Raw genomic sequence first — 13,848 nt, 5'->3', positions numbered from 1 at the left:
AAAAGCGCATGGAGAGAAGATACACAAAACCAGGGTACTCAAAGCAAGTGTACTCAAAGCAATATCTTTATTTCAGCTACTTTTCCAAACAGCTGTGGATAGGTGAGGTACAGCAGTGAAGCAGTTTGCCTAGCAAGAACTTTTCACGTATTCTTCATACAAATGGCTTGGGATGCAAACAAAGGATTGGGGGAATGGGCAAGGAGGAACTGGGAAAAATGATGTTTCTTGCTGCTGCATGTACCTTTCCACTGTTACATCAATAGTTTTTTAGGAAAAAAGAAACCAAATCTCCTAAAATGTCACTGCCTGCCATAAAGCACCTTTTTTCTTTGCAGTTTTCTTCTCCACTTTCCAGAAATGGGGGTGCTATAAGATGGTAATTTTCAGACACGAGCATGGCCTCAATTTCCAGCTTGGTAATGAGCACTCTGAAATTGGAACCTAAGGCAGGGCCCACCATTTTCTTTAAAATGGGAAATACACACTTTCCGAGCCATGTTAGAGTGTGAGAAATATTGCTAGCAGTACAGAAGTCTAGCAAAGTTATAGCATGTGGCTACTGCACTTAAGATGTACTTAAATCTATGTGCCTCTGAAAAAGCTTTGCCAGATAATATGCTGTTATTTATCCAATTCTAGCATTATGCTCTCAGAATATAACATTACATGAATGGAACACAAACATAATTTGGGGTAAATACACTGTGCAAAATATTGTTCTTAACACTGGTGTGTTCTTGCCTACCTGAGTGGAGCAGACCTGGTGTAGGTGCTGGTGAGTGTGGGCTCTTATTAGCAATACTGCACACTGCAAAGATACCCAAGTATTGTTGCAGGAGTAATGACATTCCTTAACTAGCACCTGGATAACTGGCACCTGAAGATGAACCTTGGATACAATTAAAATGTCTTCTCTAAAGCAGAGCAAAGAAGTTAAATTTTTGCTACCAACATGGCAAACTCTTTAGGGATGTTACTGGGGGTCTATACAGGGCTGCAGAACTGGGGCCTTTCACTTGTGTCTTCTCCAGGGCACGTAAGGGCTGAAGCCTTCTCAGTACTTGTGTAGCTTGCATCACCTTGAAAGTCACCTCCATCCGTACAGGTGTCCTTGGCATGGACAGACAACCCTGTCAGCAGGCCAGGAAGCCTGTAATCCTTCCAAGTGGAACTAGACATACGCGTTTCTAAGAGGGAAGACACTAATGTATCTGCCAAAGCTTTGAGCCTAAAGCTGAAGAATGGCTACTCTACGGCTGGCTTGATTAAATGGCCATTGAAGATGATGTAAACATCAGACTCCTCACTATAGATGGCATTTTCTCGCTCCCGCTTGAACATCCTCACCCAGACCTCCTCTCCTTCCTGCAGGTCCAGCATCAGGCTCTGGCTCTGCATGATGCTCCGATCGCTGGGCTGGGCGTAGAGGATGGCCACCTCTTTCTCATTCTTCATCAAGTGCAGGTAGGTCTCCTTGAAGTTCCAGGTGTGGACGTTGAGGCTGAAGTAGTAGATTCCTGCCACGTAGCAGAAGAACTTCCCCGAAAACATGTTGAAGTGCTTGTAGAGGTTCACGAACTCAGTGTCAAAAGTGACATGTTGGAAGTAGTCTGAGCTATGAAGGGGTTTTCTCCGACCCACTGAGAAAGCTGCATAGAGCTGCTTGCAGGAATGGCCTTGCGGGCCAGGCTGCCCTTTCTGTCCTTTCCGTCCATTAAAGCCACGTAGCCCTCTTTCTCCTTCCTTCCCAACTGCTCCAGGATACCCTTTCTCTCCCATTTCACCCTTCTCCCCTGCAAGCATAAAGGAAAACCTTGTCAAACACAAGTATATGAAGCCCAAGCTGCAGACACATCCTGCTGGAGATAACCAGCAAAGCAGCTGCTAAACCACTGTTTTCCCAGCACAGATATCTGGAAACATTGGTCAGACACCAGTACCTTCCTAATTCTCAGAAAGATAAAAACGCCAGGTGAAAGCTTGGCTCCACTGAGCTTGTGGTGCCAACGTTCGGTGTCAAATACTGGAACTCTATGGCCTGACCAGACTGGTTACATGAATCCAGTGTTTGTGAACCCGGCCCCTTTGTGCAGATGTTAGGGCAAGAACAGTTATTGATTTTCCTGAGGTCTGATTTGGGCCTGGGAGAGGTGGTTGGGTTTGTTGGGTCTGTGTATCCCTGCTCACAGGACTCCTGGCACATCTCCTGTATGATATGCTTATTTTTTGTTTGTCTGCTCTACTGAGACAAAAAATGTGCAATGGAAAAGGGAGTGAGCGTCTTTCCTAGTTTCTAACCCTACCGTTCAGTAATTCTGTGATAACATTTGCATCTGTTTTTTAGTGTGACTTAACTTGAGCTTCCAGTGATTCTGCTTTTTGATGGATTAGAGCCTTTTGCCAGCTCTTCTCACTTGCACATAATTACAGCCTGTGCCATGCCACCTCGACCTTCTTTTGGGTAAATGAAGTGGAAGAGTTTCTTGGTGTGCGGAAGAGCACAGCGTGCAAAATGGAGGTGAGCAAGTAAGATAAAAGATGTTATCACTGTAGTCAGCTTTACCCACCTTTGAGGATGGTGATATCTATGGTGGGCTGGACTTTGGGTACCGAATAGGCAGGGTCGCTGCTCATCCTTGTGTATCGTGAGGAGATGATGGAGATGGGCTGCTCTGAAGGCCCGCAGCATCGCACACACGAGAGACGTCGCGGTTCCCGTCTCGGCAGACCCTTTTCCGCGCTGATGTTCATAGTGGACAACAAGAGCAGGAGAAACACAGCGCTCATCTTCAGCGGAGCCAGCTGGACAGAGCAAAGGAACAGAAATGATTAACATGACGATTCTAATCAGAGCTTCTGATGGGCCATCTGTTAATGTTACCACAAGGTACGCTTCTTCTGATTAATTATTAGCTTATCTTGTAGTGGCACCAGGAGACTCCAGGTAGGAAGGGTGCCCAACTGCGTACTGTTTACAAGCAATGGAAAGGGCAATCCCTGTCTCTCATTACCTACAGTTGAAATATTTGACAAGAGACACCAGGTAAACAAAAGAAGAAGAAAAAAACCCAACCAAACAACAAAAAACCCTAAAACCTGCTGAGATCAGAAGCTAAGGCGGAGATACTTAAAGCGTCATAGCAAGCTCTGGTCAAGGCACGCTTGGTGCCTGGCTGCTGTTGGAACAGCCCTTGCAAAGGTGCTGGGTAAAAGACACAAAGTGTTGCTCTGTTGGTTTGTTTATTGCATCGCCATCCTGAAAAATTCAAAATCACATGCAGAAAATGAAACTTTTTTTAAATATAGAACCTAAACATGATTTTTTTTTTTGAGGAAAAACCTAAAGGGAAATGAAACTAAAAGAGATCAGAAGCATTTGTCTCTTTAGCCTCTTGCAGCCTCCTGCTGGTAACCTCTTTCCAGGGTGACTTTTCCAAGAAGTTTGTGGCTTTGACCATATCCATGTGCTCTTCCTAGCAGAATTTCTGTGTACACTTTCGATTTTTATTTTCCAGTGTGCAGAATGGAAGCCCAAATAGCTGCAACAAACAGACAGAACTGGGATTTGCTCTGCACAAACACTAGCTTTTGAGATCACCTTTTACACTTTTATCTGCTACTGGAAAGCTCCAAAGGCCCTGAGTACTGGGTGAAACAGAGAAAGAAAATGTTTCAGGTGGTGCAAAGGAGGTGAATTTTCTCTAGCTCCCCATCGCCCTCCTTCCTAGGGAGGGATTGGAGCTGGAGACAGGCAACTGCCTCCTCATACCCTGTATAATTAGGGTCATTCTGCTGATTGCAGTGGGGTTTCATACAAGACAGCTTTTGGCCTGATGCCTTTTTGGACCTTATCCAAAGTCCAATTAGTCAGATGGACTCTTGTTGACCTCAGGCTGGGAACAGCTTTTACAGCTCCTCTTCTACCAGCTTTAATTCCTGGAATAGGTGGGGAAGGTAGTAGCTAGATGTCCTGGCTTTCAGAAACAGCTCAATGAACACACAGGTCCCATCTGCAGTGGGAGGGAATCCTGTCTTGGAGCTCTACAAAGGCTTCACTGGGCACAAAATCGACCAGCTGAGAAAAATATGGAAAAAAAGTGTCAGTACAGGGCAAGGTACTTGGATTGTACTGGCATTCTTGGGAGATGCTTTCTTCTAGTTCTTACCTGTCCTGAAAGAACTGTCATTCACACCTTTTATTACTTCGTGTAATCCAGCTCCCTGGAAACCTGATGAATAGTTATTAGCGGCAACATAATAACTTTCCTTCTGATAGTAGTGAAAGTTCTTTCATCAAATCTGTCCTAACTTGAAATGATCTTTCTATTCATAATTGTACCTCATTCTAGGTACTAGTCTGAGGAGGGATTAATACTCCTTTTATATCAGTGTTCAGGGCCTGAATTTCATTTCCATTAAGCCCTTTGTTAATTTTCATTCACTTCTTAAGACATCTTAGTGCTGCCAAACAGGAAAAGAAATGCAACACAAGTCTAAATGGGCAGCAGGTCATAAATAACCAGCCCGTACGTGCCCAGAACTGAAAGTTTGCACCACAGAGCATTTGGGGTCTGCATAATATTTCTGGGGTCTGCTCTGCAGCGATTAAAGATTGTGCATATACATAATGGTCTAAAGAAGACCCCAGTTTTGCTTAGAGTCCCAGGCAATCAGGGCCCACGTATGCTCTTTGGGACTGAAAGCTATTTAACCGTTCTCAGGAGCGTGGGTAGTCAATAACCTGGGGGTTAAAGTATGGGGCATTTGATTATATTATCAGAACATTAAAACTGGAGGACCTAATTGCTCATAATACCTTCATGAAGGAGAAAGAGCATTCATTAAGGGCGGTATTCATAATAGGCGGAAGGGAAAGGATTCATAAATATGAAGAAATTACATTTTTATAGGCCATTATTCTCCCTAAGATGAATTACTTTCCTATTTTTAGAAGTGACTTAAAGAGGAAAAAAAAAGTCTGGGTGAAAAATCAGTGTTCAGGTTGTGCATGTTTCACATTACGGTAATCCAAGCACCCATTGAAGAAATCGTGGCCGCTTGCATGATTCACGAAGAACACCTATTCAAGTTATTGGCTAGAAATTGCATTTGGAAGAAAAATGAAGCAAATGCTGCAACAATCCTGTCAGTTCAGGGCATTCTAGAGCCAACCCCCCCACCACCACATTTTCATTCAATAGTTAGTGAAATTAGTTCACTAACTTGGCAGAAACATGTATTTGGTTGCAATATCTGTGGTTAGGTGAAACCTTAATGATGTATGTGAATAAACTGTTTCAGATTTGCAGTCTGCTCATAACAAAAAAGAAAGGACAGGAGAAGTAAAATAGGAAAGCGGTGGAGAGAAAGGAGTCCGAGAGGACTGCAAGAAAAGAATGATGAATTCAGCAGTGTGGGATTATGTCTGAAAGACATCCAGTGCAAAACCGGAGATCAGGTGAAGGAAAACCTCAAACCAGAGAAATCAAATGTGCAACAGGAAAGGACACAAACCTGGTAAGGATTTTCTTGTAACAAGATCATGTCAATCCAGAGAAAAGAGTGATTTGAGCCAAATTTCAGAGGAGAAGCAAATATAACTCTTGTGGTGGTGAAGTCAAATCTGATGCCTTAAAAAAAAAAAAAAAAGATAAAAAAAGGATGAAGCTCAAAATTTAAGATCTGTGAGGTGAAGCGAGAGGTTGTTTTCAGCCATTTGTTTTTTCCCTTAAAGATAATTGTTGTGACCTTATTTTGTCAACGTGGCGATGATGGATTTGACTTCAGCTGCATAGGTTTATCTTCTTCAGAAGACAGCAAACAACAAACGGGGCTTTGCCCTGCCATGGCCACGGCTCACCAGAGCACAGGCTGGGACGCTGCCTCTCCTGCACATCGTTCAGATCCCCGCGCGGGAGGGACATCCATCCTCCTTCCCACCGCAGTCCGACACGCTCGTTAGCGCCTGAAATGATGCATTAGTACTGCACTGAATGTCCCGAGGCTGCAAAACAGAGTACGTTCCTCCTTGGTCATCCTTCACGAACCGTCTCCAGAGATGGACGGGAGCATCCTGAACGCAACAGATTAAAACTGGAAGTATAAATTATTGTCCTTGTGTTCCATACTGGGAACCTGAAATTTGCCACCTGGTTTGATTCAGAAATCTTGTTTTTCCTATTCGGTAGAAAAACCCAAAGGTGATGACAGATACACAGACATCCTAACGCCTGGGAGGAAAACTCATCTCCTGTGTTTGGAAACTTTGCAGTCTGTAAATGTTTCACCCGAGGATAAGAAGATGGTCTCAGCCCTCCCTCTCTCAAAACCATTTTTTCAGTTCAGCTTCTTTGGCTCTGCTTTAGCTTGGGTTCATTTTGAAACAGTTGATTGACAATTGATGAGTTTGAAATGTTTCAGTTGAAAAGCTTGCGGCGGCATGTAGAAAAGTGTAAATTGTTATGCTTCTGACACTTCTTGCAAAATGCTTGTGAAGCAGAAAGTTCAACACGAGGCTGAGCGCAGAGCCCGTTGGGTTGCAACAGGTAATTTCAAGATAAATTATGTGCTCTTCCCGTGACACTTTCAAGCTTCCCCGCTCCAAAGCCATGAAGCAGAGCGCAGCCCCCAGCCTCTGCAAGTGGAACCAGGATGAAACCCAACAACCGAGTGTGAATTTAATCGGATACTAAGGAAGAAATTCTGCATGTGCTAAATAGGCAGATCTATCTTTTGGGCAATATTTTGGCAAACAAAATGAAAATTTATAAGTGATGAAATAAAGCATCTGAACCTGATGAAAAGGCAGTTAATTTCAGCGAGATTTGGTGATGAGGATGACTGGTGGTTGTGTTCATTATAACATTAGAATATATGTTATTGTTGGAGAGCTGTTTAAATGTAATGAAAGGTTTCTTTGACTGAAACTACCCTTTAGCTAAGGTTTAAAAAGACTGTTTGCTTTTTCTGTCCCTTTTCTTCCCCTCTGAGTTTCTGAGTAGAAAGACAAGATTAAAATATTAGTGAAAAGGATTGTTTGGTCAGGTATTTCTGCTTGGCCCAAAAGAAGAAGAAAAAGCAAGGGAAAATACCAGTCTCCTTGCATTAAATTCGAACACTCCTGTTGTTCAGACCCTTTTGCAAGGGTGTGTCTGTCTTTCTAACCAGAGCTGGCAATACGAGCCCTTTAGCAGCTGCTGCCTCACAGTGCTGGTGAGGACGCAATGCCCACACCAGGGACACTGTTGTCTACCATGCTCAATCCAAGGCAGAACCATCAAGAAGATGATTAAATAACGTATTTTTGTTTTGCACTGACCTTGGAAGTACCCTGACTTAAATATAATCCATCAAGCTTTTTATTTATGCATTTTTTTATCTGCTATGAATAACGTGCATCGAAAGTGCTGGTTTTCTAGCCACACCTGGCATTCCACGTGTCTGCCAGCAAAAAAATCCATATTCCTCCCATGCAGGGCTTCAGAGATGCCACAAACCTTTGTGAGGGAAAGGCAGAAACCATTAGTTCCAGTTCAAGGAGTTAAATGATATGATCCTTTCTTCTCGTGTGCAACTTCTTATTTAAATATATTTTCTTGAGACTATTACAGCTGGAGAGGACCTTGACTGATTTTTTTTTTTTTTTTGGTTCGTGATTGAGTTTAATCTTATAGCTCAAGGTAGACAGCTTATGTATGAGGTTCATTTGCTCATGCAAAGCTTTTTAATCACTCTGTGTACCTGAAGAATTTTAACACTTTACTATAAAGTAACACATCTGGGCAATACAAATGATAAGAAATCCCCACAATATCTGCAAAAAGAGCTTACTTTGCTCTTCACACAGAGAAAATTAAGCAAGAAGGCAAAGCAAGTCAGGCTGGAGGCTGGACCAAAAGGTTTTCCCTTAGGTTGGCAACGTGGAGTTTGGAACCTGAGCCCTGAGCTTGGCCAAACCTTGTCTGGTCCATTGGCACCGCAAGCAGCCCTCATGGGATGTATAGGTCATGTCAAAGGTACGGATCTACGCTAACCTACCCCAGCCCGTGTTTTCACTGGGTACAGTGGAAGTATGTCCTCACCTTGCGCAGATGCTCGAAGAATAAATCCCACTAATAACTGCGTTGAGCTCACATGCTGCAATATTGAGAGTTTAAAAGGCAGAAATTGCTCTGAGCCGCGCTTTAAATTTCTGCTAACATTTTCCTTCCTGTTATTCCTAGGGCTCTATTCAGAAAAGCAATCTATGACTATCTTTTCTTTAAATTCACGGCACACAGGACAACGCCAGCCACTGCCCATGTTAATTAGTGACAAATCCTGACTGAAAACCCAAGAGGGCAGTTAAGACTAAAACCTTTCTTGCGCCACAGAGATGGAAAACACATGGATGTGTCAGCCGCGAACCTCGGCATCGTTCCAGAGACGGAAAATATTCCAGTTCTGCTTTTTTACCTTTTGTCTTCTTTCAAGCCTCGACCTCCTCACTGCTCCAGAGCTCCTTGCATTGCCAGCAGCAGGAAACGAAGCATCGTTAGGGCCGAGTTTGTCTGGACACTGGACTTCCTCTTGGAAATGATTTGTTCAGAGGTTTTTTTTCTTATTTTCTTCCCCAGGAGGATCTAAAATTTCTTCATGAGCAGTTTATTGTAGAAAAGCCGAAAACGCTGAAGGAGCTTGTGCGTTTTCCAAGGCAAAGCTGCGACAGCTCGTAGGTTCCTTTGCGGCGGTGCCAGAGCCAAGCGCGGGGCTGCTCCTCTCCAACACGATGCCGCAGAGATGCTTCGCTCGAGCTGAGCAGCAGAAGCCTATCTGCAGCCATGCAGTGATTTCAGGGCTTGCAGACAAGAATATTCAGATCCCGAAAAGCAATGTGGTTTAAAATTTTCCACTGTCTGTAGTGGTTTGCAGATGACCAATGTTAACGCCCTTTTGTCTGCGGTGTTTATACAACGGGCTGGGGTGATGCAGAAGAGGGGTTGGGAGCGCTGCTAGAGACAACTGGGTCGGTTTGAGCCCTGTAAGCTGCGAGCGGGGCAGGAATGGAGGCAAAGCCAGGATCTGGCCATGGAGAGCTCCAGGGATGTTAACTGCATCTATATTTGTAATGGCTTGAGTGAACATTTGGTCAGTGAGTTTGTAGCTCTGTTTCTAATTATGATTTTGTTTTTTTTTATTTTTCTGGTGCTTTTTTAGCATATGCCTATTTCCAATGTGGGTGAATTGCCCTAGTTCCTCTGTCCCGGGAGGAGCTGTCCCTGAGCAGCGCTGGCTCGTGTGGCCACCACGTGCTCTCTCCAGCTCCGATTTCACTGACCAGGCATGGGAAGACATGAGGATCCCAAGCAAACATCCCTTCCTATTACCTGCACATGCTTAGACCTGGAGGATTGTGTGGATTTAACACAGTCCCCTGCAGGCACTGTGGGAGGAGAGGCTGTGCCTGTATGGAAACGGATCTGAGCACCTGCATTTTCCCATGGTACTGCCTTTCCTGGAGTGCAACAGGGGCTGTTATCACACTTAGCGCAGACGGGGAGCACAAGGATGTTTGCTGGTTCCTAAGCAAACAACTCTTCCCTCTCCTCTTCTCCTCGTCCCTGCCTGCTCCTCCGATGCCAGGAACATGCCTGCAATGTCCTGGAAATGGCCCTGCTCCGGGCTGGGCGGCTTCTTGAAAGCGGTCCCATCTCTGCAGCGAGCCCAGACAGTGATTCAGCCCGGCGCTGCCGAGGCACGGGGCGACTTACAGTAAGTCATTCCCAGAGCAGCTTCTCTGATAGAGCAAATCACCCTGATGAAGTAGAAGGCACCCAACTCTCCTTCATCCTTCCCAGCGCGAAGGCAGCTTTCCTGTGACTTGCCGCTGCTGACTCAGTCCCTCCGGGAACTCGGTTTTCTGTGTGCCGAAATAAAGCAGGCAGAGGTGTCCCTGCAGCGGGTCCCGAGCCGTGCCGTCCCGCCTGGGTGGGTGGAAGCACCAGGACACGGGTGCTGGCAGTGGCAGGACCGTCCCATCCCTGCCGCAAACCCCTGCTTGCAGCTCAGGAGCGAGCGGCACATTTCAAACAGCGGCAGTTCCCCGGCAAAGCTGGAGAAACAGAATCCCCTGAAAGTTTCCATGTCTGCAGAGGATGCCAGGAAAACAGCTTTTTTCTGCCCTGGGAGCCTGCATTAGATCGGGCTCCCTCCCTGTCCCACGGCTCAGTCCCAGTTAAGAGCAAAATCAGACTAGAAGAAAGCATCGTTCTGGAGTGCTAAGGGTGGTTAACGAAACGCGGAGTGTTAGTAGGAACAAATTAAAGCCAGCTCAGCAATAACCTGGCCTTGCACTTAGTTTGCCTGCTGCTGGGAAGCAGAAAAAGTGAGACAAAGCAGCGCAGGCAGAGACCATCTCTTTTTAGTACTCACCCAAGCAACCTGCTTCTGCAGGGTGGGAGCACTTTGTTCCCTATAGCAATAGTGGTTTTTTTTTTTTCCCCAGCTTATTCAGATCCATTTAACTTACCTTGTGACTCAGACCCCTCTGCCTCTTACTTTCCTTGCTGTTGCTTAGCAGGATGCATAATATGAAAGCTGCCGTTCATTCAGGTTTTTTAGTTCTCAGTGGCGGCTGCAGCTTCCTAGCTGGAGTCCAAATGAAACACTGAAAGTCAGTCCGGCTCCTTATGAAACCCAGCAGCTAGGTTGTTTGCAAAAGCAGGGTTTTTTCTTGCTTCTTTGCTTGCTTCAACTCGTGCTGGGTTCCTGTGCTTTTGTCCTGCTATAGTTTCCTTAGGACTCGCAGCCAGTCTGTCGGGTTGCACGGTGCCTCTCACAATGATGGAAATGAAGACCAAAAAATTTATGAATAATAATAAAAAAAATATCAAAAACCACAGACCCAAAACCACATCCAGTGTTCTAGCCAAGAGAGAAAGTACTGGGATCACATGGAAATAATTTCTGTTTTGGAGATTTCAGCATCTTTTTAGGCAGGAGAAAGGAATAAAAAAAAACCCCAAACAACACAAGCCCACAATAAAAGCTCTGGCTTTTGTGCATGAGCTGTAAAGGTGACAAAGGCATCTTGAAGGGGTGCAGCGATGGAACCTGCCCCTGCAGTGACACTGGAAGAAGGTGTGGGTGCACGGCCAGGTGCCTGGGGACAGACCAGCACTAAGGGAAGATGTCACCCCCGCTGTCCCATGCACCTTTCTGCTGAAAAAATAAAGCACTTTGCTTCTGTGTGAGCAGATTTGGGGCCAATCTCAGGAAGGTGATGTGCAGCTGCAATATGCTGTTTTCCCTCCCTGCTTCACAGGTTTAGGGGATAACACCTTATGCCAAACCATCCGTGGTGGGATGCGATGAGTATTCGCGTCCTGTGAATGGGAAAGGAAGGGAAGGTCAAACATAAGCACAAGGGTGAAACTTCCTCAGCGTGTGTCTGCAGACAGTCTTCTCCCATCACTACCAGTTTGCTGGTGGTGTGGTTTGCACTAACTCTTCTGCGACACCCAGAAATGGCTGGAGAGCAAGTTGCCACTATTTCACATCCATTGGGACTGAATTACCGGCTCCCCTGGCTAACTGCAGCAATTACAGCCGGGGTGCCACGAGGGTCTCTGTGGGACGGGAGGCGTGAAGACCGTCTCTGAAGGAGACTGAGCAGAGGGCATCTTCAGAGAAGCCATCCTGCCCGGGCTGGCCCATCTGCAGAGGAGCACAAGGTGGTCCTGGGCACGTGTGAGTCCCTCAGGAGGGCTAGTAGCCACCGTGGAGTGAGGAGGCTGCAGAACTGAGCACAGCACAGCGGGGTCATGCATGCTGCATGCTGGCAGGATCATCCCTGAGCCAGGAGATAATGTGGGATGTAGCGCATATGGCTCTTGTCCAAGGAACTGCTGAGACAAAGTCACTCAGGACGGCAAGGAGCAGACACGGGGGTTTCAGAGCGTGCTGAGCATCGCACACGTCCCCAGCCCCGGGGCAGAACGGTGCCGCACCAGTGCCGTTTGATTTTTAGCACCCACACTTTCTTAGCTGAAATTGCAAACTTGGTTATTTCCAGCCCTTGGAAAAAAGCACATTGGTGGTTTTATTTAAAACCAGGTTTGGGCTCTGAATTTTTCTTTTTTTTGGGGGGGGGGTGATTCTTTCTTTTTTCTTTTTCTGTTTTGCAACTGCCTCCCACTAATTGTAAAAGAGGAAGCTAAAAGAGATGGGTACCCTATAGAGTGCAAGCTCCAGCATCATTCCTGCCCTAAGACTGAAAAAGAAAAGCATCGCTTTTGATTGTCCTGAGAACATCAGGAGGGGAAAGGTGTGTTTTGTCCTCTCACAGTGCCCTTCCCCACTTCAGGTCACAACTCGATGCTTTAAATACTCCTCACCGCAGTCCTCCTGCTCTGTCGCCTGCCCTGCACCAGACCCCAGCACTGTGACACCTCACCAGTCCATGGGGACACGGGCTGGCCAGGTCATGCCTTTTTTTTTTTTTTGGAAACAGTCTCTGCCTTACATAAGGAGGGATGAGATGTGAGAGAGCCTTGGGAACGTCTCTGCTTCTTCAAAACCCCTCCAAAGCCTCCCCATCCCTCCCTGACCCAGCCAGGCAGGGGACATAGCCGAGGTCCTCAGAAAGGTCTCCCAAATCTGCTCCAGGTGCCGATGTGCCCCAGCTCCTAAATGCTCTGCGCCGCTGTACCACTGCCCACAGTCACCCGTCCTCCAGAGCTCGGATCCCTAGATCAGATGGCTGTCATGGTGGAAAAGGGGGTTTTGCACGTCTTTTCAAAATTAAAGAAGGAGCAAAACAACCTTTAAAGCTGTAGGTGGACCTGGGTTATATAAAGGAGAATTCAAATTGTTTACAGATGACTTATGTTGGGAATGTTTTTATGTTGGCGGTGTTGAATAAAACTAGCAGGTGATTAAAACAGACTGCAGCATGATTTTTTTTTTTAAAATTCAAGAATCTGCATCCAGAGTGATGAGGAGGGGGAATAAGGACTGTTGGGAGCGAGGGCTGCCCCCGTATCAAGGGGGAGGGAAGATTTACACGTGCTGCCAGTGCTGTGCTTGGGAGACTCCGCTAGCAAGGACCAGCAAGGCGAAATGTAGAAGTTTGCTGCTGTCCCAACATGAACCCGAGCAGCGTCCAGCTCTCCATGAGTCACCCGCTTCTCCAGCCCAGCCTTCCTGGACCCCCCCGGCCCCATCCCTGTCCCCATCCCCATCCCCATCCCCTCCCACCGCAGCAGTGGTCCCCGTCCCAGCCCCGCACGGACGGGCAGGAGCAGGCTCTGGTGGGCAGAAGGCACCTGGAAAGGGGCACATGGAGCCCAGTACAGCAAGGGTGGGGGGAATTGGGCTGCAGCCTTTCCAAAGCTGCCAGGAAAAGAAAAACCTTACTCACCCTCTTTTTGGAGGGACCTCAAACAGTCTCTAAGTAAAGAAATTACTTCGCCTCACAAATGCCAACCAAAAGCCTTTTCTGTCATCTTCGCTATTCTGGATTAAACACCAATCTGTGTAATCTTTTCTCATTCACGGTGTTTCCCAGATACCCTGCTCTACTCTTGGCACTGGTGAGCACCTTTCATGGACGGGAGAGGTTCCTCCGCATGTCCTGCACCGATGGCTCCCAAGCCGCCCCGTTGGAGTTGCTGCGTTCATTTACCTGGTCCCACAAATCACCTGAACTCCAGAAGCAAATATTCTGCATTAACACATTTGTGTCACCGTCAGTAGAGGCACCACATGGGTGACATCGATGCCTTTTCAGGATTTGGGTCTATCTGCCTCCCAAAAGCAGATCAGCAGTGCGTCCTAAGCATGCTTCAGATAGTTTCTTTCCTTCGA

At 46.4% G+C, this 13,848-nt stretch overlaps 1 protein-coding gene across 1 annotated transcript; it reads right to left on the bottom strand.

Moving 5' to 3' along the window:
• Positions 1 to 1,248: 1,248 nt before the first annotated feature.
• On the bottom strand, positions 1,249 to 10,814 carry C1QTNF8 (C1q and tumor necrosis factor related protein 8). Its single transcript, XM_010570410.1, has 3 exons — positions 10,511 to 10,814; positions 2,571 to 2,805; positions 1,249 to 1,796 (listed from the first exon to the last, which is right to left on the bottom strand). The coding sequence occupies exons 2-3, from the start codon at positions 2,788 to 2,790 to the stop codon at positions 1,249 to 1,251; spliced, it is 768 nt and encodes a 255-aa protein (XP_010568712.1). The 5' UTR covers positions 2,791 to 2,805; positions 10,511 to 10,814.
• Positions 10,815 to 13,848: the final 3,034 nt, after the last annotated feature.

Source organism: Haliaeetus leucocephalus, unplaced genomic scaffold (assembly GCF_000737465.1).
Source record: "Haliaeetus leucocephalus isolate CR32 unplaced genomic scaffold, Haliaeetus_leucocephalus-4.0 Scaffold295, whole genome shotgun sequence".
In the NCBI taxonomy this organism is placed as follows: Eukaryota; Metazoa; Chordata; class Aves; order Accipitriformes; family Accipitridae; genus Haliaeetus; species Haliaeetus leucocephalus.
Note: the sequence above shows the minus strand (reverse complement) of the source record. Positions and strands in the feature narration are given on the sequence as shown.

Coding starts and splice junctions, on each gene's coding strand:
- C1QTNF8 (XM_010570410.1), bottom strand. CDS start 2,790: ATGAGCGCTGTGTTTCTCCTGCTCTTGTTGTCCACTATGAACATCAGC. Junction 1,797..2,570: donor AGATATCACCATCCTCAAAG/GTGGGTAAAGCT, acceptor TTATGCTTGCAG/GGGAGAAGGGTGAAATGGGA.